The 24,480-nt window shown below is 35.4% G+C and overlaps 1 protein-coding gene across 1 annotated transcript in view; it reads right to left on the bottom strand.

Moving 5' to 3' along the window:
• Positions 1 to 24,480, bottom strand: part of LOC114067667 (ryanodine receptor 2) — a 169,835-nt gene that overhangs the window by 143,170 nt on the left and 2,185 nt on the right. The window contains exons 3-8 of the mRNA XM_027903257.1: positions 21,393 to 21,585; positions 19,428 to 19,644; positions 19,105 to 19,209; positions 15,786 to 15,889; positions 11,680 to 11,763; positions 7,173 to 7,332 (exon numbers count right to left, since the gene is read on the bottom strand). Of these exons, the coding sequence (XP_027759058.1) occupies positions 7,173 to 7,332; positions 11,680 to 11,763; positions 15,786 to 15,889; positions 19,105 to 19,209; positions 19,428 to 19,644; positions 21,393 to 21,585 (863 nt within the window). The remainder of the gene's footprint in view (positions 1 to 7,172; positions 7,333 to 11,679; positions 11,764 to 15,785; positions 15,890 to 19,104; positions 19,210 to 19,427; positions 19,645 to 21,392; positions 21,586 to 24,480) is intronic.

Here is a 24,480-nt window from a genome sequence, read left to right as displayed (position 1 = left end):
CCAATCCTTTAGCCATCTGTTGACGAGTTGGGCTTTTTTATTCCTCTCCTTATTTAACTCCTCATCCATCTCAGATAGTACAGGAACTGAGGCAAATATCATCTGTGCTCCTGTCCCTTGAACTGACCGACCCAGTGCTTTAAAGTCTTTTTTAATTGTCCTGGCACTTCTTTGATTAATGTCCTCACTGCCAGCCTGGAATACCACCAGTGGATAATAGTCTGAGGGCTGAATTAACTCAGGAAGTCTCTTACTAATATCCCTCACCCTGGCCCCAGGAAGGCAGCATACTTCTCTCTGGGATGGGTCTGGGCAACATATAGGGCCCTCAGTTCCCCTCAGAAGGGAGTCACCGACTACAACTACCCTTCTTTTTTTTTTATACCTGTGGTTGTAATCCGTCTTTTAAACAGGGCCGAACCAGGAGGCTCTCCAGAGAGATCTTCTTGGCTGTCCTCTACCTGACTGTCTGGGTCCAGGGTCTCATATCTATTCTTCAAGGGCACCCTGGGGGGTGATAGGGGTCGAGAGAGAGTTCTTTTACCTCTCCCATTAGGGACCTGTTTCCATTGTCCCCCATCAATTTGGTCTGCTCCATCTGCCTTAGGGCAGGAGGGGCAGGGCTTGGCTGTCTCTTGTTGGACTTCCTTAGGGTTCAAAAGGGTTTGACTCCATCAGTCAATTTCCTTTTCATTCTCCCTAATGCACCTTAATCTCTCTACCTCTTCCTTAAGTTCTACTATCAGGCACAGCAAGTCACTCACCTGCTCGCATCGTACACAGCTATCTCCTACACCACCTGTCAGGCTCAGACACTCAGCACACCCAGAGACCTGGGTGGCTGCATACTTCTTCGAGGGGATTTTTCTGAAAACCATTGCTACCTTTAAAAAGCACACTAACCTACGAGAAGTGGGAGCTGGTTGCGCCCCGCCTGCTTGAAATGCCTTGAAATTGCTGTGCCACAGTCCTGTTAGCCAGATCCTGTTGGGGTGCGTGAGCAAAGGTCGCTCACGCTGCTGGAGGCTCTTATATAGCCTCCCCAGCCCTTGCTAACGAGCCCAACCCGCCCCTCACTCACCTTAATCAGTTCCGAGGAGGAGCCAAGCCTGGGAAAGTCTGGGCAGCAAATGGCCAAGTACCTCTCCTGGAGGCTCTTATATAAAATACAATTCTAAATTGGTATTTGCTAACTAAGTAACTTACGGAGTCCGAAGCATTAGAACCGTAAAGCACAGTAAAGTCCTCACAAAGCCATATTCTTAGTAATGTTAACAAACACTCTAAACTGACCCAGCCAATGCAGAAGTTGTATTCTTCATCTGGCATACTAACATCTGAGTTCTGACCTTAGAAGTGTGTGTATCCTTAGTAATATGTGCACAGCTTCTACCATCTTCATTGAGGACCATACCCATATGGAACGCCTGGCAGAATGTGCCCTGACTATAAATATAAGGAACTAATATATCATATATAAATAGTCTAAATAATGTAAAATGTGAAAGTTAGGTAACATAAATAGATTTCACAAGGACAAGACACTGGGTTTATATATATTTAATAAAAAAATAAGTAACAACTCTTGATTTTTCCCATGCATCCATATTTCCTCAGCCTGAATTTTCAGAACAATGCCCCTCTTGCATTATAGCCCTAGGCAGGCTAAGAAGACCAACTCCTGATCAAACAGTGATGTCATATACTTTCTATAAATTTAGAAAAATAAGATCCTGACTTAAAGACCAAACTGTCTTGCATTTGGAGCCAAAGAGAAGTCAGATTTGATAACTGCTTCAGGTACTACATACTGTAGAACAGGAAGTGCAGAGCATCTTTTTTAAGATGCTCTTTATACCGTGGAAGTTTTTACGTTACTGATTTTTATAAACAATTGTTAAAGTTGTGAGATTTTTAATACTTTTCTTCTCAATATAAATTGGGATTCTGATTGTTAGCTGCTTCAGCCACAACACAATGCAACATGAAGAAAAAGCAAGATAACTTTTGACTGGATGCATGACAATGCATATAAGCAAAATTTGAAAGAATCTTTAGCTATGATCCCCACAATCAGTGTGGAGACCTAGAAATCATATATTCAGGAAGATGGAGTGTGTAGGTAATGTACTTGAAATTATTTTCATTTGCTTTCTGGCCTCTAAACTTTACTCTTTTCTCTCCCTTTCTGTCTTTTCCTTATTTATATGGAAGTTGGGATCCTCCTGTATATATAACACCCCAGTTTTATGAATGTCAACAAATACTCTAAGTTCATGGATAAACTTATATGAGTTCTGAATATTTTCCATTAGACTTGATGGAAAATATTTATGAAGATTTAGTCACAAATACATCCTTTTACACTTCCATGCTACTTTTCCATCAGCTTGTTAAGAAAAATTCCTTAAAAGTAACCAAACAAAACACGCAGGTAATCATAGTAGGACTTAATGTCAAAATCCATGGCACATTAAAAAAAAACAACCAACCAACCAACAAACAAAAAAACAAACCAAAAACAAACAAACAAAAAAACCCACATACAACAAAAAAAAGTTCTCTCATAGCGCAAATGCAATTATTTTAATTCACTTACACTAAGGTTACATTGCTCCTTTGCCTGGATCTGGCTTCTGTATGTGTCCTTGGTCATCTACCCTTTCCCCAGTCCCAAGACCACTAACTTGCAGGTAATCATGTTCACCCTTAAAGGGACACTGTCACTTTTGTGCTTGTTTTTCCACTTACTCTTGCTATTTAATACGTTAAGCAGAACAAGTATTTTTCCTACCTGTTTTGTTCCTTTTGCTCCTTTAATGGAGCAATAAGTTACTGCAAGTCTGTACTACTAAAAAATATTTACTTGTTAGTGATCCTTGTCATCACAGTTGTCAGGACAGTTCTGGAAATAGAATTTATTAACTTGTGCTCCCTCTCCTCCCTGGCTGGCTATGCAGCAGCAGAACAAAAATACTGTATATAGTCATGCATCAAGAGCAGCTATTACGCCTTTTTAAGAAAAGATCCTGACAAGCAGTGGCAGATTGGGAAGAAGAAAAAAATCTGGAAGTAGGAAGATATTTTCTCCAATACTTTTTAAAGGAAAGAAATGGTTTATACATGGACTACTTGACAGTACCCTTTTAATTTTTTCATTTTATATAATTCCAAAATGATGAGGCACTCATATGGAACAGACCTACTAGGTTATCTAATTCAGCCTACAGCCACAGCAGGATTGCTGTTCATAACCTATTTCCCAGTGATTAGCTCATCTACTTTCAAACATCTGTAAGCTTCTTTCCCTTAGGAAACTATTTCATAGCTCTGCAAGATCTGTTATAGTATTATACAGCATAACATCATGTCACTTTATTCCAGTACTGTAACATGTCACAGTAAATGATGGGATAAAAAAATGTAACCCATGAAATAAATCCACTGGAGCCAAGTAGAAGCACACAGCAGTGTGGACAACAGCTACCAGACTGTCATGTGATATGTATGTCAGCTAAATGAGAACCATCCCTGCACTGCACCCAGAAAGAAGAATCTCGCTATTCTGCTCTCTTCTTACAAATTTTAATAAATGGTATCGGTACATTGTAAGCACTCCTGGAACTCAGACATCTGTCTTTTCTCCAGAAGAATAAGAAAAGAGAATTATTTGAAAAGAGAAAAATTATAGCATTAAGAGGAAATCAACATCTGCACTCCAAGAATGGTAGCTTCTGCGGGACACATTACTGGTGGCAAAGCTTTCAAGGCCATTATCTACCTGTATAATCATACATGAGACTACTGTAATTTGTCTGCCAAGAATAAGGGAGCAAAGTACACTGTAGATCTTGCAGATCTTCCTGAAGGCCATGACTGTTCTGAGCTCTTGTTCATCTCTAACAATTATACTCTATTTAAAGCAAAACTATGACACCACTACAGTTCCCACCCAGCACACAAAAGCTTTCAGTCAGTTTGACTGAAACAGACACAAAAAAATACTTGGATGTTTAAACCATAAGCACTCAATACTGCAAAATTTCAACTAAGTGGCTTTCCAATTCCCAATGTGATCAGCTTCATAGGGGCTTAAGCTTTTTACTTCTAAGTACTCCAGGTTCTTCTCTGCATGCCCATAACTGTCTTTGTAAGGAAGAACAGTACAATATTTATCACACATACCTAAGCCCCATCAAGATTTAGAGCAGAAACATTTGTCTAACGCTCTTTCAGAGCACAACCTGGTAGTTAAAATCAGGGTTTGATTCACACCAACTGCTTAAAAAATTTCCAAAAACTTAAGTAGGGAATACCATTCAAATAATCCTTTTATAAAACAGCTTGTCCTTGGCCACCAAAATGGATTTAGATACCTAAATCGTATTAGTTCAGTCAGATATTTTTGAGGATATAAGGTCAATTTTTAAAAAAACTCTTGAAAAATGGGTAATGCACCATTCAGTAATGACAAGACCAAGGGGTTTGAAGCTATATGTCTGTTTTCCATGAGTTTTCTCAAACCAGACTATAAATTGTAGTAAGTGAGCACAGATTTAATTTTCATATTGAACTTTGTCATCTAGCAAGTAGGGTATTTATTAGGAAGAGAGTCTAGGCAAGGCTAGAGTTCCAAGGTTGCCCCTCAGGACAGTATTTTAAGAGTCACTAGATAAAATACAGAGAGCTGTTCAGTGAGTAGATCACAGAGTCCTCCTTTTTCCTTCCCTGTGAGCCTCAAAACTGCCACTTCACAGGGTCACATTTTTGATTTGACAGTAAGTTTAGTCTCTTTCCCCAGGCAAAGCGCTGAGAACATAAGACAGATTCCATCGTTCTTCTGACATTAGGCTCAAGTGTTTAATTTTATGTTATGTCTCATACTAGAATGTCTCCTCAATGTTTTTTGGGGGTTTTTGTTGGGTTTTTTTTAAACCAAGTTTGTGGTCTGGAGTAATTCCACTGCCTTTTGGGATCCATAATAAAACTAATGATTTATGACTATCACACCACACCTCTTCAAATTCAGGACCTTCTACATCAACAGGCACACCAAAACATTATATATAAAGACAGTGTATAATAAACATATTGGGTAGATGTAAAGGAAAACTTTTTCATTGCCACTCACTCTCACTCCATTTTTTACTTATCATTCCCAATCCAGTAAAACTCAGAAAAGTCTTTGACAGCATTATTTAACTGCCTTTCCCACTTGATATCTTGCTAATGCAGAAAACACATAATTTAGCTGCAAATTCACTCCAATAAATATGGCGAAATTATTTGTGTTTTTTTTCAAAGATACACAGATACACAGGGTAGGTTAGATTGTCCTCAAGAAACTTTATTACTACATACGGGATTAAATTTTCCCCATGCTAGTCAGAAATGTAATTAGCTAAGAGATGCATTTTATTCCAGAAACTTCTTAACTTCATCTTAACCAAAAAATTCTGTTGCAAAACTAATTTTAATTTCGGGCTATGTCAAGTGGTTATCAAAGCTGTAACTATTCCCGACTTTCATTCATTTCAAATCTCTCAATTGGTAAGGCCATGCATTGAAAATGATTGGCTTCTCGAAGAATAAAAAATACGGGAGGCATGGTGTAAATTATTGAGTGCATTATTTAATATATCAGGAATATTTCTTTTGGGCATACAGTTTTTTCATTCTGGAAATGAACTGTGCAATGCCTGCATAAACACAGGATTGAAATAGTGAATTCAAAATGAATTAATCTGCTTCCCCTACCTGACAATAGAAAATCATCACTTCCAACACTTATGATTCATATTCTATCAGAAATGTTAACAGCATTTCAAAGGGCCACCTTCTCTAATTTAAAGATGTGACATTACGGGAAAATTTAATCCTGTGGTAAGCAGGGGTTTCCACCAACACTGAATTATCTTCAGTGTTTAACTAGCAGGGATTATTACATATATTTCAGTCTCCAAACACAAGAATTGGCTCACTGTCTGCCTAGATCCAAACACAGAACATGGATTTCCTAAATAGTTTATAAAGCAACACGACAGCTTTATAGTAAGATGCTATACAGGATGATGTTGAAATGCATATAAGCAGCAAATTTTTTGTCAAATAAATGTACTTTGTCAGTACACAGTGAAGTGAAAGTAAATGTCTATAAAACCAGATTAATTTCTTCTTTTTTTTTTTTTTTTAATATAAAAGCTTTGCAAATAGAATTAGCTTTGGTCCTGTGGAAAAACAAAATTTGACATGCGTGGCGCTGAAATGTATAACTCAAATTTTTGCCAAAAACAAAACCACTGTTTGTAGATAGAAAAGGTGCAAAAGGTTTTCAGTGCAAAACCATGAAAACTTTTTTTTCCCCAATCCATGAATTTGCTTAAAATTTCACTGTGATATGCTACCACACATTTATTAATGGAAGTGGAGAAACCTTTCTGTATATAAAATTCACAGTCACAAAAACAATAGACAATAATACTCTTAAGGGAAAACTGATGTAGTAACTGACTTGAAAAATACTAAATTAGGCTCCTTGTATACCAAATTGACTTTTTTGGTTTGTTTTTTTTTAAAGAAACCAAAGAACCTGAGTTTTACTTTTAACAATCCATCCATGCTCATTCTTATTCCCCTCCCTTGTAACACATTGTGATACTCACCACGTAATATTCCTATTCACTGAAACAAAACAACTAAAGTAGGACTGAAACTTGGAGACTGACCTAACTATTCTCAGTTAAACATGGACTCTGCCAGAAAAACAACATATTAGCAAACTGATTACTAGAAGTTTACATTCTGATTTTCCTGCATAAACAAAATTATTCAATTCCAAGGACTGCAAACCTTTAAATGATTCCTCTAGTGAAAGTCAATTTTTACATTTCCTAATACACTAGAGCACATTAGCTTCCTGCATGCAATTTTCTCACTCTGAGATCTAGATAGCATACAAGAATATACCACCAAGGTTTTTTAATACTGCTTTTAAAAGTCTCATACGGCTAGAAGATTTAGCAGTAATTCTTTAAGTAGGTATTTGTGTTTTCTTTGACTGACAAACATTCATTAGCTGTTTTTTCCTGATTGTTTATCCCCATTATTTCCATTTTACTGTGAAATATCTCAAAAGATAAGTGCTTTTTCAAGTGTCTGAAGTTAGCACTTACCTGCTGGATACCATATGTCCACCCTTGCCTTATACGGTCCCTTGCCCACACATTGTGAGCATTCTCTGCTAGTTTATCCACCATAGCTTCTTGAGAGGGGGTCAGTTTGATAAAACTCAGATCCATGGGTGCTGGCTTATATCCACTTAACAACTGATAGCTGTTGAAAAAGAACAGAACCTGCAGTTACTTTTCAGTAAGAAAAAAATAGAAACTACAAAGGAAATAAATATAACATCGGTAACATCTATACAACATATCTACATAAACATGATAGACACCTTTGAACATAAAGAATAATAATGCACTGACATGCATCTTGAGAGGCAGAAGTAACCGATAATGAAAGTTATCCAACATGGTCTGAACTAAAAATGTTTTTAAAGTGTTTTAGTACTTCCACATATTCAAAGTAGTAGATTAAGATGTTGCTTATCAAATGCTCATAACAACACTACTGTTGCTACCTCTGAGCAGTTCACAATACTTATTGAATTTTATCTATTTCCTACTGAAGCAAGAAAATATATTGTTCTTTTACACATAGGGACGTGAGAGATAGTGCAGGTCAAATGGATTATTCAAGATCACTTACGAAGTCCATCTAATAAAAGTTTGTCTTTATAGTACTTCATACCTTAACTCTCATTCAAACCATAAGAGCACATGTTTAAAATATGACTTAAAGAAAGGCACTTTCTCAGTTGTTTTAGCGCTCCTAGGGATGCTACTTTTATGAACTTGTTCCCATCCAATTAGTTACAGAAATCTACTTATGACCAAATCTTCTTCAATAAAGGACGTAAATAAATAGGACATAATAAATTTACAACAAAATAAATTTACGACACTATGTGGCACCACCATGGTGGACCTGACCTCCCTTAGCTCAGCTGATGAGGGAACATACAGGGGAAGAGGAGGAGTAGGAAGAGAAAAGTGTTTGGGGAAGACAAACAAGGGCTGTATTGAGTAACACTTGTGCCAGGGCGCTGATGGGGGGAGGCCACAGAGCAGCCTCTGTGGGGAGAGGCCAGGGCTGCCCCTGTTTACGGCTGGCCCAAAACAGGACCCACCGCTAGCCTGAGTCCCTCAGCCATATTGGTGATGCCTCCGGGAAAAAGTTTTAAGGAAAAGGCAAAAGGCTACATTGGAAGAGTGAGAAAAAAAGGTGTTAAAAACAGCCTGCAGACAGAAAGGCCGGGGGCAACAGGAGACAGAGGAGGCTTTCCCAGGTGCCAGAGCTGAGACTTCTGTAGTCCCAGAAGTAGCCAGGCTGGAGCTGGTGGATGTGCTCCATATGTGGTGGATATCTTTGAGTGTGGTCTTGAGTATCTTAAAAGTATTTTCCAACCTAAATGATTCTATGACTCTATTTCTTCTTAAGCATACTGACAAAACAAAGCACTATTTCAGTCACAACAAAACAGGTCTGTACAAAATAAACAACAACATTCTTCCCCTGAAATTATACACCCTGGGGTGTTTAAAGAACATCAAGTTTAAATAATTGTCTATTTTCTAAACCATTTTGTCATTTTCTTTATTTGTACTGACAGAGAGAAATCCAGAAAAAGAAGCAGTAATTATCCCCATTTATATTCTAAAATACTAAAATCCTTTTCAAATTTTAATTAATTCTCTTCTGTGACAACAATTTTAAAAACCATTTAAAAAATTATTTGTTGAAAACAATAATTTAAAAAACACCAGGTATTTAAGGGTGATTATCATCTATAAATATGAAGTTTGACCTTGCTTCAAAATCACTCCATTAAAAAGCAAACATTTGAGTTTGAAAACAACAATTCAAGAACATCAATCCAATCAAGAACATCAATTCAAGATAAATCATTTACACAGTTACCAATCTGCAGGTTTCTATTCCAGAATTAAGCAAGGAGTTAGCAATTGGGGGGCTGTCTCCCACACTCCAGCTATCTATCTGTCCTCATGGTTACCTCTCCTCAGGTAGCTGTGAAGTTGCTTCAGTGATAGGAGTAAAACCAGAGAGTAATGGAAATAATGAATCATCCTGTCACACTCCCCTGCACAAGTGTTACGTTGCGTCTTTAAAAGCTGTGATAGCCACAGCTATTCCAATATAGGAACAGCGTCAAGGAACCAAGGGGTGTCAAAGGATAAGGATCAAAGTTGCAATCCGTATGTTTTCAAGGGATCTTAGCCCATACTCTGTTATGTTGACTAAAGATTTTCAGCAGTCTGCGTGACTGGTTTTACAAGAGAAAATTAAACATAAAAAAAAAAAATAAACCTCTTCTTTCTTTTCATTCTGACAATTCATTTTTCTTTTTCCATTTCATTTAGACTTTTTTTTTTACCCCTAGAAACACTAAATATTTAGATTTTATTAAAACAAAGACTTGAAATATTTCAGGGAAGTATTTTAAAATAAAAGTTTACTGAATGTTTTGTTCAAAACCTGAAGTAAATTTACATCCAGTAAACATTCCTTATTAGAAAAAGAATTTCCACTGGCAAAAGTTGTGTTTTCAGTACACTAGCTGTTCAAAATGGTCCAAAACTGAATAATGCTGTATCAGGAAAGGGAAATTTCTGGCACAACTGTCAGTTAAAAATGTGATTTTTCTCCAACTTGTTACCAGAGTGCCTGTGATGCCAAAATTCTGCCAGACATAAATATAAACTTATTCTTAACATTTTATAAGTTCATTGTTACAATTGGATGTCAGAAAAGAAAAAAAAGCAGCAAAGGATTAAGAAGACAAACAAGAACACACAAGTAAGCTTAAAAAACCTTTTAGAATATAAAGCAGATGAGTTTGATTCATCCAAGTGATGTTTGTTGCTTTTCTTTTTCACAATAAAGTTTTGTGTCAAGAAGATATAAGAATTTATTAAATTATCATGAGAAAATCAAAAATGTTGGGATAGCACATATGTATTATCTAATAAACAGAAATAACTAGCAAACACAGGAAGTGACATTTCTTCTCCCATCAAAAATTTAGCTTTATGCACAACCCCCATTTAATCTTCTTTTGTTAAGTCTAGTCTAACTGTAAAAGAGCAACCCTTCTTCTCTTTAGGACTATATCCTGTAAAAAATGGGATCCAGCCTTACAGTTGATTCAGCTGCACAACTGTATCTTTGCTCCATTTTTGCTCATCCATTTTTGCTTTTCATTTGATGTTTTTGAAAATGTAAACACAATGTTTTTATTTCCTTTTTTCTCATTTTTTTTCCTATCTATTATGGGTGAGTTATCAAAATCCTGACAGTATCTATGGTAGGATCTCAGGTTTCTAAAGTTATGACTGTTAATGGCATTAAGAAGACTCAGCATTATCAATCTTCTTAAATTAGGAAGCCCAGTTTCTTCAGACTTGAGATTTAGCTGCAGTTTTTCAAAAGCAGGCAATCTAATTAATTTCAACAATTTTGCAAATGCATATACATTTCTGCCCAGGAAATTCAGAACAAAAATACAGAAGGCCTTAGATATCTCATTCTTCTTTGAGGGATATGCAATTACTTTAGGATACCAAAACTGAAGAACAGTTTGGGGGAATTTAAATTAATACCTTGCTTTTGCTCTCATTTATTCAGGTGAAGCAACCACATCAGGGATTCTGAAACTGTGATATCAACGGTATGTAAATCCATGCAGTATGGTATATATCATAGACTAGAGGGTCCAGGTACTTACAGCTACATTGTAGTGAATTATTACCCAGAAGCCTGCAGGAACCTTGTCAGAATGGGGAATGTGCTTTTAGCTCATGAAAGGAAGAAGGCAGGCAGGCTTTAGTTAAACAGGAGCTGGAGATTACTACACTGGCCTTAGGGATGCAGGTATGGGTCAGTGAAGGGCCACTGTGAATAATGGAGGTAGGCAATAGCAGAGGAACAGCTGTTTCTGCACAGAGCACGTCCCTGCAAAGATCTGAGTTGCTACTGGTGGCAGGAACTTAGCAGCTAGAACTTACCATTGCTCTTAGTCATAACGAAGGAAACCAAATCATTAATTTAAATTCAGGAATAACAGAACATATGGAAGTTCTTTCCAAGTAAAACTGCAACCTACACCTTTTTGGGTTTTTTATATATTATAACCCTCCTTTTTTACCATGGGCTCAAGTGTATGTTGGATGGTAGAGCTTTCATATGCATATACGAGTACAGTTCCATTATTTCAACTGCGCTCAAGTTCCCAAATTCTTCATTCCCAACGAGGAAGTGGGGGGGGAGGGGGGGAGGGAGGAGGAGGGGGCTGGGAGAGGTTGCACTGGTGCTAAGAAAGAGGCCAGGGCACCTTGACTTGGGCCATGAGAGCTGCTTTCAGATCTGTGGTAGTGGAGACCCCTATACCATATACCAGCCTGAGCCCATTTCTACCAATGCTGTTACCGGTTGATTGCTTGGGAAAAAAAGTCAGGCAGCTGTATGACTTCTCTCCACTTCAAGATATGGCTATTCAAGGACTTTCAATAATTTGCAGCACAGTTTGGAATTTCAACTTACTTCTTTGGAAGTTTCATTTTTTTCACTTTTTCTTCAGCATGTTCATCAGCAATCCCAACATGGCAGCCTAATGCCAGCAGGGTTCTAGAACACAAAAGTCAGAGAAAAATTAGTGCCAATGTTTATAGATTTAGAGTTTCTGCTGTGACTATAAATGGCACTATAACACATAGGAGACTAATGGAAATTACTGCAGTACAATATGGAAAGATTTGTATATGTAATAAGCTTTCTGATAGTGTTAAGTAAATACCACAAGATGCTCCTAAAAATTTTTAATAAAAATATGAACAGGTTACTTTAAAATGAACTGTCATACAGTCTATTTTGTCTATAGGAAGCATCAATTCAAAGATTCCCTGTCCTTGAAATATTATTTCTGCTTTATATACTTATTCATACTGCTTACATACTCATTCATACCACTTCATATCCAAATCTTCTTATGTTATGTTATTTACATTACAGTTGATGAAAAGATAAAAGGTAGAAAATGTCATTTGTTATTCTTAGAATGTGTCTTCTTTACCAAGAGAGGTCATTCCAGAAAACCAACACTCTCTACATAACTTTTGAACAGGGTTTATAGTATTAATTTGGTTTCTGATTATTTCAGACTTCTTCCTTTCCTTACAGTCACTCTCCCCAGCAGTATAAATCTTAAGTCTCATCTGCCTCCAGAATCTGATTTGTGTATCATCATTTATTTGATCCTGCATTATATTCAATACTGGGTTATAAAGTCTTAGTTTCTTTAGCTAGTTGTGTTACTAAAATATTGACACTGAAATGAAAAGAAATCCTAGACAAAAGTCAGGGACCACTTTCGAGTCAGATGAGAATTTTCTCAAAATCTGAAGGTGAAAATCCTATCTTTGATGGAAACTGATTACACAGAAGAAATCACAAATTTTAAACACCTTGGACTTCATTTCCAATTTCCTCAAAGTGGAAGAAAGGTGGAAAACAAGGTTTGTATTTGTTCTCATCCCTACCTAAAACAGTATTTTGTAGTTTTACTTTAACAATATTTACTGCTCTTGAAGTGATTGGAGAAAAAAAAGACCATAAATACCACAGTAACATTATTTCTCTTGGCAGATGAATGGCGTGTTTCAAGGAGATTCTTACAGCATATTTTTAGTGCTAGCTACATGAAGTAAATCCTACTGTCATGAATTGTGAACCTGATTTAAAATTAGACAGTAAAATCAGAAATGAGGAAACCAATATGCAGTGGCTACCTCCAGCAAAACACACCATCTGCTAAGAATACTCCATGCAGCTAAATTTCAGCTGGTATAAATAGTATATGATTTGTATGCAGCTATCACCAGCATAAATAAGAGAAACATATCTAACAGCGGAATGCAGTATAGAGGAACTAACCTCTGGTAACCCTAATTTTCTTGTAATGTAAGCCGGGAATTTGGATACTACATTGTCTCTGCCCAAACAAAACAAATGCATATCAGAGTGCCACAGGAGGATAAAAGGACATACCATACTGACAGATCCTGAAAGACCACTAAAACACTTCAAACCCAAACCAGAAAACTAAAAGTGTCTGAATGCTGCTCTCATTATCACACTGATACATGCAATTTTTGCACAAATCTGAGTAAACAGATAGAAACGGGAAAGTCAGTACAAAATAATAAGCCATAAAAACAGAAAAATGTACAAGACCAAACTGTAAAATATGTAGAAGAATGTGCAGAAACAGTATGAGCAAGCATATTTTAAATCCCATGACATTTTCAGAGGCAACTCTTTCCTGAATCTTGACATTTCCTACAGTGTACTATTTTTATAGTTCATAAAAGTATTCCATCACATTGAAAAATAAACACAGATCCAAATATATTGAAAAGAACTCTTGTATCGGATAATATGACTCAGAACTTCCTTGGTTTCTGACTCTCTCATCTAGTAAAGCTGGCAGCAAAGCTGGCAACAAACCAACAAAGAAAACACAATTACAGTCAGAGTAATTCTCTATGTCTTGCAACTATTTCAAATATGCAGTGGGCAGCCTTAATGCAAATTGTAAAGAAAATTATTAGGGGAAGTTTTAAAAGAACATTTTCTTTCCCTCTTCCCTTTTTTGCATTCATTGAGATTGATATCTAGTAGACTAGAAGCATCCAGTAACAAAACAGCCAAGACAGCTTACAATTCGAGATATCACAGTTTAGATCACCTAGTACTGATTAGTGCACTAATTTTTCCACCTTTCCAAACTTGCAGAAATAACCTGGGCAAGAAACTCCTATTCTAGTCATGGAACAACAGATGTCTATATGATAAATTAATTATGATATCACAAAATTAGAAGTGCATATTTCAGAAAATAAAGACTAATACAAGAATATAATGATGACTGAGATCAGTAAGCATACAAATTTTGAAAGCCATAGAAAAACTGAATGCTTTATATTTTGTAATATTTAATATTTAAATATTCCATTTAATAAAAAGGTTCTTTCCAGAGTAAGTGATAAAAATACTAGAATAAAAGTAATCCACAGTTTATATGTTTATAAAATGTTTGTTTGTTTTTTTTTTTTTAAACAGGGTTAGATTAGAAAAGCCCCAAGTCCTGAACCATTAATCATGTAAGGACTCATAAAATCTGTTTAATACTTAGTGGAACATTAGAAGTGTGCATGTAATTAGGAGAGCAGGACTTTTCTGATGCCTGAGTCATATTACATAGATTATTCTAGGAAAAGATCCAACTGTAGGGAAAGTTAATGACATTATCTTTTGTAGTTTCATAAAACAGAAAGGAAGAAGGTATTCTGAATTCTTAGCACATTGCTGCGCTGACAGGAGTCTCAAAAACATTCCTTGAAATTCTAATATCTAGCTGAAGACAAATATGAAGTTATTTTCTTGCTTCCAGTTCAATTTATCTATAAATGCTTTATCTCTAAATAATGCCAAAATATCCTTCCAGAAACTGTTTAACACTTAGGGTCATAAATATGTTTTTCACCAAGTAATTTATTTACGGGGGGAATGGTAGATCAGTAAATAGTGCAGAGAAGCTGACCTGAGAAGAAATCTGCAAGTGTAGGAGGTGTGTTCTACCCAGCTTTTTACTATGACATAAAGTCCTTGTAATATGACTTTAAACACTATATTGTACCATCAGTTTACATGGTAAATAATAATATAGGACAAATATCCATAGAAAATTAATATCACCTGCAGACACTCATCCTTTGTAAACTCTATGATCAGGAAAAAACAACTACACTTTAGCAAGAAAAAAAAAAAAAAGAATAATTTCAAATATGAGTGACCTGAGAACCACATAGAACAAGGAGAATTTATCAGTTTGAGAAATATTTTAACAGGTTGGCTACATGTAATGCTACATATGGAAGAAATTACTTAACATTTAGAGATATTTCAGTGTATTCACAGCAAAGTAAGAACTTGCACCTGCTTTATTGCCAAAGCTGAGGTGACAAATTGTATCTTTGTGAGACAGCTAACTAGATTACTTGAGCAAACCCTTTAACATCTCACTGAAATTTTGTAGCATTCCAACTGGACAGCTTCCACAACATTCATACATCTAACTGCTCATCCACAAACGGAGGGAATGCCTACTACTGTCTGTTCTGTGGCAGTATGCACAGATGACACAGAAATATCAGCAAAGGCTCCTGAAGCAAAGTTCATGATTAGTCAAATTCAACAAATATCTATTGAGTGTTAAAGTGTGTTTTACCAATAAAGAAAATTAAAAGAAATTAAACTAAACCAATTGAATTAAACCTAATTAGAAGTAGATATTTTTCAAAGCTTGGTTTTGTTTCTTTCCTCCAAGCTACAGGAGAACTGTCTGAGTTTCTTCCATTTCATAATCAGCATTATCACAATTATTCTAAAATTTCATAAGATAGTAAAAAGACTATCAAAGCCATTTTCAATGCCAAATACATTATTCATTAATGTATCTCACTCCCTCATTTTCATACTATTGCCCTCAACTAAATCTCAAATTTTAATTACGTGTCAAATTATAATTCTGGAAACTGCACCTTCTTAGAAAACTCTAACTATAAACTTTAAAAATTTTAGCAACTTACTTCAGTGTTTCAAGTGACATTTGCAAGTTATAATTTCTTTCCTGCTCAGGCAATTTTGAGAACTCCACCAGGCACGGGTGTTGTCTTTTGTTGTCATCTCTAATCTGAAAAAAAAAAGTAAAGTAATAAGCTTAATTTGTCTTGAAGAAATTTAAAAACAGTCCAATTCATAAAGTACTTAAAGCTGATCCTGTCAGAATTACTCAAACTGAACAACACTTCAAAACAGAAAGTATTCTGTATTCTCAGAGCATGATCATTCTGTTCAAGCAAGGCAAAATTTGCATTTGCAAATAAACTTCAGATTTGCAGATCTCAAATAAGTGCCAATTTGTACATATTGTTATATGGATGTTCACAGCAAATATGCAAAGTTCAAGAACAGTGCAATCTATGCTTTAACATACAGTCATAAAATAACATTGCCTCTGCAGCCTCATACTTGAAAAATTTTATGTCCAGTTTATACAAATATGTTGACACAAATGAATGGAACATGAATTTATTTTTACTGTAGTGATAGCACAGCCATACAGAATATAATTTATACAGACATGTAACTATAATTTGAGGGTTTCCACACAGTTTTAGTCTAATACTGGCCGTAACCAGAAAAGGCAATCTAGGAGGCTGGATAACTAAGCACTGTTGCTCTCAACTTAGCATCCTGTGCTAGAATTCAGTCAACAAAATCTACAGGTGCTTGATAAAAAAACATTAGCTTGAAAATATTAGCTAAAAGATCCCAGTGAAAGCGTTAACATTTGCTCAGTTGATGTAACTTTTAAAACCATACATTGCAACACTTCTGTGTCTATGTTTCATGGACCATAAGCTCACCATTTCTATTAATCTTTAAAGCTGCAAAGTGGAAGTTATTGAAAAACAGCATTATTGACTTTTGATCAGTCAGATAATTCTGCTGGAAAACTGAATGTTAACAGTTGCAGTCTAATTGTCACACTTCTTCCAAATCGATCTTAACCCTACCACTCAATAGTTTATTCAATCTCATGAAGAAAAAAAATCACATTTCTCTATAACATTTCTGTGTAACTTATTTTTTGCATTTTGATCTAAGCACATAATATTTCTCAAATTGAACAGCAGTCATTTGTTTATACTTTAGATTGAAAAATATTTACAAACTCTAGGGGATATTTATATTCATTTGATGGGATTAATGTTATTTGGGCAGACAATACAGGCAATTCAACTGCCAAGACACTTCACCAAAATTACTAGAAGCTAAAATCAGAAACATCTTTTAGTGGACACTGAAAACGTTTATTTTCCAGAGTTCTTTCTAAGATCTACAGTACTCTGCATTAAGAAAAATAGAGTATAGTCTCCAAGTTGTGTATAGCCAATTTAAGTCTTGGATGGCAGGTGTCTTCCTCAGAATTCCAAAGTTAATTTATTTCGCTTGTGACACTCTTTTTGCTCTAAAGCAACAATGCACAATAATTCTATTATATAGTCAGCATAATTTGCAGGTTGCCTTTCCATCACTTTTTTGTTTTTTCTGACCACAACATAAAAATCTATCATCTTGCAAATACTTCACTCCTATCAATTCTTAATTTTTGTCGATGGTTTTAAACATATAATGATGTTTAACAGAAATAAAGATATGCAGATGCATCTGATCATTTCAATAAGTAGCACACATATTCAGACTTAAAATGAATCCAGTTAACAAAGTCCTAAATTTTGCTAAATTGGCTTGTTATTTTACTTTGTTACGTGAGTAGAATGAAACAGTAATATCATATGCAATATGAGGTATCACTTTGGTGATACTACATACAGATCTGATAAAACATATATGTAGGAGGGAATATAAAATGTAAACTATAAACTATAAAATCTAAAGATGTTTTTAATAATATGGAGGGCCATTTAACTTTACAGATTCTCTGTCTTTCAGTCTTTAAACTTTTTGACTGAGTGAAAAAACATCACTAGCTACTATATATAGCGCATCTTGCTCTGAATTAAAAAGACCAAATCTAACTAAGATTAGATGGCTCGTGTGCATCTAAACCAGCTAATATCTGTTCCATGCCTTCCCTCATTACTCAGTAACTGCAGTGCATCCATTCAGGTAACTAGAACTGAAAACAGAGGCTTAAACATGAAATCATCCATGAGAAACCAATATGATTGAGGAGTCCATCTCCAGATGATCAGCATACACTTTACCACATTCCCAAAGTGAGCACATCCTATCACAGAACACTAACTCTAGAGAGAGAAAGCTAGAAAATTTAAAAGATTTAGCAACTATTTTTATTTTAAATATAATTAAATTTATTGCTGCCTAACGATGCATATTGCATATTGTTTAAATAGTGTTCAACTGTACAATCAGATTCTCACTGGTAAGTAATGGTACATTAAGAATTTCTGCAGGCTGCTTCACAGCTGGTATGATTACATAACAATTAAAATGTTTTGACACACTAATTGAACTGGGGGTTTGTGTTATATTTGGTGGGGAAATTAACAACAACAACAAAATCTAGAGAAATTATCTGTTACTCAAATATTTTATTTGCTACACGAAATATAGTAACTATGCCCAGTTACATTAAATCTGTAACCTGAGCTCCTCTGAAGACCAAAAGCTTTTTTGTAACAAAAATGGATTACATATATGGTTTTACACTTGTATCCAGCACCTGATGTGTGTTTCTATATAGCCTTCACTGTAGTTTTTTCTTAAACAGCAGCATTTGGGATCCAAATAACAAGCTTGTATACTTTTTTAATTATTAACTTCAAAAAGAATTTTTCTTTTCATACTCCATGAAAAGTAGAAAAGAGGTAATAGTTATTTGGAGCACCTAATACAGACATTAGACTGAAAAAGTGGAGAGGAGGCATGTGAAAAGCAGATTTAATGAAATTTCCTATAGGTAATATTTATTTTTCATGAAAAATAAATTTGGGACTTTCAAAAGAGCTATGTCAGTCAGCACATGTGAAGAGAACCAAGAATAACTGCTTTCACTGGCTTATCCCATCAGGCAACTGAATTCTTGCTGCAAGAACAAATAGGTGGTGAAAAACCCATCATGTGCTTTCTCTGCTGACAGACTGGCTAAAAATTGCAGCACCAAACAGCTTTAGTACCAAAATTCTGGTTCAAAAACACACAAGCATTGTTGGTTTCCACCTGCTCCTGGTGTGAAGGTATCTAAATTTTACAAATTTTGAGAGGACAATTAAAAAATGCAGTCCCATTAGCACATTGAAACTTGCATGCCTAATAACACTATGCAATTAATAGAAAATGAATTTAGAAGGTACATACTGGTCCATACTGCCAGCCAAGTTCAATCTTATTCATAACCCAAAGTTCATGAATGTTCTCTGCTAATTTTTCTCTAATCCTTTCCAGGTGGGGAGGCAAAACAATCTAAAGAGAGAAGAGAGAAAGAGGCTATGACAAATAAGTCGCTTGACATACCACCCAAGCTTTTATAACAGAAAAAACTTTGTACAAACCAGTTCTCTCAACAAATCCCACTAAAAAAACAAGTTTGGGACAAGCTGCAAATTCAATCAAATGTGAAGTAATATAGTCCTATAATATGTTTGTTTAAAAAGGAAAATGAAATCTTTCAGTTTCCACACCTGGCTAGTATCTACAGGAACTGGAGTGAAAGCTGCTTGTGACAGAGAGACAGTGGGACCCAGCAGGTCTCTTGTATAGCTACGATCTTGTTTGTACTCTCGGCTATGCTCCACTTTCAGCTTCTCTTTTGGCAGGACAGCTTCAAAGCAAGGGGCATATCCAGGTGGAGGAAGGAACTTGAACTCTCCATGACGACCTCCAAGCAAGAAACGTACCCTGTAAACATCAGAGTTGCTTTAGATTACCAAGAAACCCCTGGTGTCAAGTCTTATCAGTTTGAAAGCCTAACAAGTATTAAATGTCATTTAAAAAAATTAAAAAAAAAAAAAATCAGTGCTGCAGCTTCTTTGCATTATTTACAGTTTCACTTTCTCTGACTGGTGCTGTTGTTTATGATGCAGGAGGTCATAAAAACACAGGGAACGTAAACAACTGCTCCTTCTAGTTAATTTTACTTCCATAAAAGTATTCTAAATCATGAGACCAAAAGAAGTCACTGAGACAGAGAGAGAACACTTGGTTTACCTAGCACACCTATGAGGTAAGCAGCAGCCTTTTGAGTCTGAGAAGGCAGGGATTATAACCCACAGTAATTAATAATGCATCCATGAACTTTCTCCATTAAAAACTCTCCATTTTCTCTCATTTGAGAAATGAGTCTAAAAACCCCATTGTTCTTATTTTTCTCTCACAAAACCCTAAATCCTTAGGATACATTAAAAAAACTCCTGTATTACCTTTCCTAAAATATTTATCATATTCATAGAAAGCCAGAGGAAAGCTCTCTTTTATTCAATGCAAAATAGTCAATTTTTCATGGCCTTTTCTTACTGAAAAATTCGATCAATGAGGTAATAATGGTGCAGCAATGACATAATACCAAAATGACATAACAATGACATTATACTGAAAAATCATCCTAGAACACTGCTATCCAGAAGGAACAAGAACAAAAAAAAAGCCCAAAAAACTAGCTTTAACACAGAATAATTTTGCTTCTTTTCTGTTTACTATCTTACCAGAATTTTGTTAATGCTATACCAAAACACACTCAAAAACTGTATGCAGCACACAAATAATACTGTCAAATACTTCTCTCATGACAGAAATAAAGCATGCAGGTTTATAGCTTTGCATTTTGCAGCATGTGCATCTATAGTTTCACCATGTTCTATCTCCTGTAGCAAGGCAAAGTCTAAAATGAATTTTCCATCTGGAACAAGAGGTGGGTTGTGCCCAATATGTGACAGCTCTTAGCTTCTGATGTATTCTTTGAATGAACCCTCACAGAGCATTGTTCTGCCTCCAACTGAAATCAGCTTTCAGCCCTTGCCTTTGCCAATCCTGCTGAAGTTGGTCCCCCTCGCTGGAACACCACACAATCTTAATATCATAGTCTCAAACTGTTCAATACATGGAAGCAGAAGCCTGGCACCTCAAGTGTGATTTGAAATTTTATAGGCAACCTGTACATACTGACTGAATTCATATTAACTCATCCTACTGAAAGGGAAGTGTATGACCAGCACTTCTTAAGGTAAGTGCAGATAGTGCCTCTTTAATAGTTACTACCTCATAAGAAGTGAGTTAGGAAAAATATATTTTTAGTATCAAAGGCTGATAAAAGATGCTGTCCTGGAGTGAATGTGTAGCAATGTGTCAGCAAAGAAACTATTTAGAAGCTGTTTTCTAAGGCATATCCACAAACCACCTGAATACACCTGTGTGCTGAAAAACAACAGATGCATTATCTCTTCAGGACATCTTTGTAGCTCTCACTATCCAAGAACTGGAACTTTGCCAGAAAAGCAGATGTCACAAAGGGAAAACAGAGCAGACAGCCAGGGAAGTGTTCAGCATATTCTCGTATATAGAAAAAAAAAGCAGATTGGAGGAAAAAAACCACAAACAAAAAACCCACAAACCAAACCAAAAAAGAAAAACCAACTACACAGGATGCTAACTTTATTCCTGCAGAGAAGCTGACAACTGGGAAGAAGAGGCCATCTATGTTGAAGTTTTCAAACATTCCTTGAACTGGCTGACCATTTATCCTGAAGGAAATGCTGGGGGCACTCAGATCCAAACAGCAGCTAATAACATCATCAGTTCTTAACAGATGTTGATTGGGAGAATTTACTGTCCGTGCTACACAACCTATGGAAATAAATCAGACACATTTCGTGAAACTTATGAAAATTGCACAGGTTTTCACAGCAGCCTAACAGCAGGGAAAGAAAATACAGCTATAGAGCACAAACACATCGATACACAAATATCTAACCAATGACATCCAAGACCTGATTTTAAGCTTGCAATACAGTGAATAGCAGCCTACAATCACAACAACATAGCTATTTTAATCATAAATAATTCAATTACATTATATTTATTGTAAGTGAAAATAATTACTGATACCTATATAAACAGTCAAAAAACCAAAAAAACCCTACATTCTATTCCTTATATTATAGAAGTGCAAACTGAAAACAACACTTAATATCTATTATGAAACCTAGTATACTTTACTAAAGAATGCTTCATTATTCAAGATAAAGATAACTATCTTACTTTGAATTATTTAGGAAAAGTTAGGTACTCCCTGTTATTAAAGGCCGTGTCATGATACTGTTGCTAACTTTCATAACATGCTACTCAGTTTCATAATCAAACCACAAACCAATATTTTTATGCACATACAAAGAGATATGTATATTCAGTAATATATGTATTTTTAACAGGTGTTATACGAATTCTAAAGGATTATTCTACCTTGCATCAAATTACATTTACACAAGCACACCTGCTTCCCAAGAGAAGTAAGTTAGAGAATTCAGAAATAGAAGATGATAGTTTCTGACATTTACTGCCATTTACAATTAAAAAAAAATTCATGGAAAAGCACATAAGTTTTATGAAAACATCTCTACACATATTTCCAAAAATAACTTATGCACTGTTTGCAAGAGATAAAACCATGATCCATCTAAGAACAGAGCACTAACTCTTTAACTATGGTGATCAGCTTTTGTAAACACGAAGTACATAACCTGTACTACATTTCCAAGATGAAGATGGTATATGTTTTTAACAGAAGCAAAAATAATAAAAATCTACATCATTCTACAAATTAATTTCCAAACGCATAGCACTACCACCACTCCTGAGGAAAAACAAGTTCCAATACTCTACATATGGAAAATGACTTCACAATACTTCCAGAGGAAAACATCACAGCTGAGAGTTAGTTTGAAATAAATCACATAAAGGGACAATTATTTAATGTCAGGGATAACTAAACTCTAAAGACCTACCAGTGAAGAGTGGATATTTCATCTCCTTAATGAATTCTACTTGAGACTACATGCCTTTTTAGGCACTAAAATTTAGACAAATAGGTTATGGAGACCAATGCAAGGGTGACTGCAAACAGAAATATGCACTGGTCACTGATGAACACACAGCAGACAAATGACCTAATCGCCTTTTATGGCCTTGGGCTTTAAAACTCTATGAGTTTCACTTCTCCATAATAGATAAGTAATTGCAGGACTGAAGAAACAAATGTCAATTAAATGTGATTCTCATACAGGTTTGGTCCAGAAAAGAAACTCGGGGGCAGAAATTATTGTTGCTATTCATTAATGCAGTAAGTGCTTCATGGCAAGGTTATTCTTAAAATACCATTGCAGAGAGTTATCAAAATGCAGCCTGGGATTTTGAAAGCAAAAGAAAGAACATGATTTTCAAAATTCAACTACTTAAAGTCCTTCCAAGTTTGAGAGGTATGTGTTACATAATAGTTTCAATGAAGAATGAAGACAGAAATATTTTCAAATCTAGCAGCCACATCCACATTCACAAGAGATACAAAAACTGCATATAAAAAGGTTGTCTGACTTTTTTGTCTAGGCTGGATTATTGACTTGAGAACCATAAACAATTGTTCATTTATTGTTTTGTTCCATTTCTGAATAAAAAGTTTGATGTAGGCTAAAAAACAATTTTGATTTTCAGTTATCTTTTGTTTCCTATGTACAAGTGACCTTTTCTACAAAAGCTAGTTTGGTTAGCTCATTATTTTCTGATTCTTCTGTAATAATACTTTATCTGTCAAACTCTGTTATGACATAGTTTTAATGATATCATTAATTATGCATCATTGTTCCAAAGTAATGCTCACTATACATGAGAGGCAAAGTGGCAGCTTCTTTCCTAAGATGCCACTCCAGCCGATATGCTATTATTTATTAATACAATCCATTGCTATTTTGATTGGAAAGTTCTTTTGAAATGTAAGACTGTATTCTTTTCCATGTATCAAGCCACAATGCCTCAAAACTTCAAAGACCTTGGAGATACAACTGACTTACTAACTTGCCTCTCTTGTCTGCTAAGGCAGTTTAGAAAACCAGTTCATACCTTCATAGTGGCAAGAATTGCCAATTCAATGAACGTTACTCAGTTTACAGTCAGTTCTACAGTTCACCACTACCCAATAATCTCTCAAAATCAAAGTAAAATTTTTTTCTCAGCAAGGTGAAACCACAGTAAAATCTCCTTCCAAGAAGTTCAGGACAGTCCAACGGTAGGACTACCCATTCTAAGTGACATCTGGGAATCTTTTCACAAAAGTTAAATCAGATGAAAAATATTAAAAGAACGATTTATGATTCTTATTATTCTGACTTTGCTGAGCTAACGCAATTTGAAGAGAGAATAAGGTATTTGTGGAATCAACAGTAAATACAGGTACTCAGTTCAGCTTTCTCTAACACTAGAATTTGCATGAAGAAATTACTTTTAACAAATACATCCAAACTAAGCCAAGAATGTTTTAAAGATTAATAGTTGTCCAAACACATCATATACAAACTAGGAATATGATTCTGCAAGTCTTGCAATAATCAGTCAGTCTTCATGCATGTAAATAAAACATTCCTATAGAAAAAAAAAGTTTCAAAATGTATGGCAAATAACATACTTAAAAATCTTCACACCTAAAGTGTCTCTGAAATCCTAAAGACCCATATTAAAAATCTGGTTGGAAAA

The sequence above is a fragment of the Empidonax traillii genome, unplaced genomic scaffold (assembly GCF_003031625.1).
Source record: "Empidonax traillii isolate 1590-97213 ecotype Southwest subspecies unplaced genomic scaffold, ASM303162v1 scaffold952:size333442, whole genome shotgun sequence".
NCBI lineage: Eukaryota > Metazoa > Chordata > Aves > Passeriformes > Tyrannidae > Empidonax > Empidonax traillii.
The sequence above is the reverse complement of the archived record's forward strand: the minus strand, read 5'-3'. Positions and strand labels throughout refer to the sequence as shown.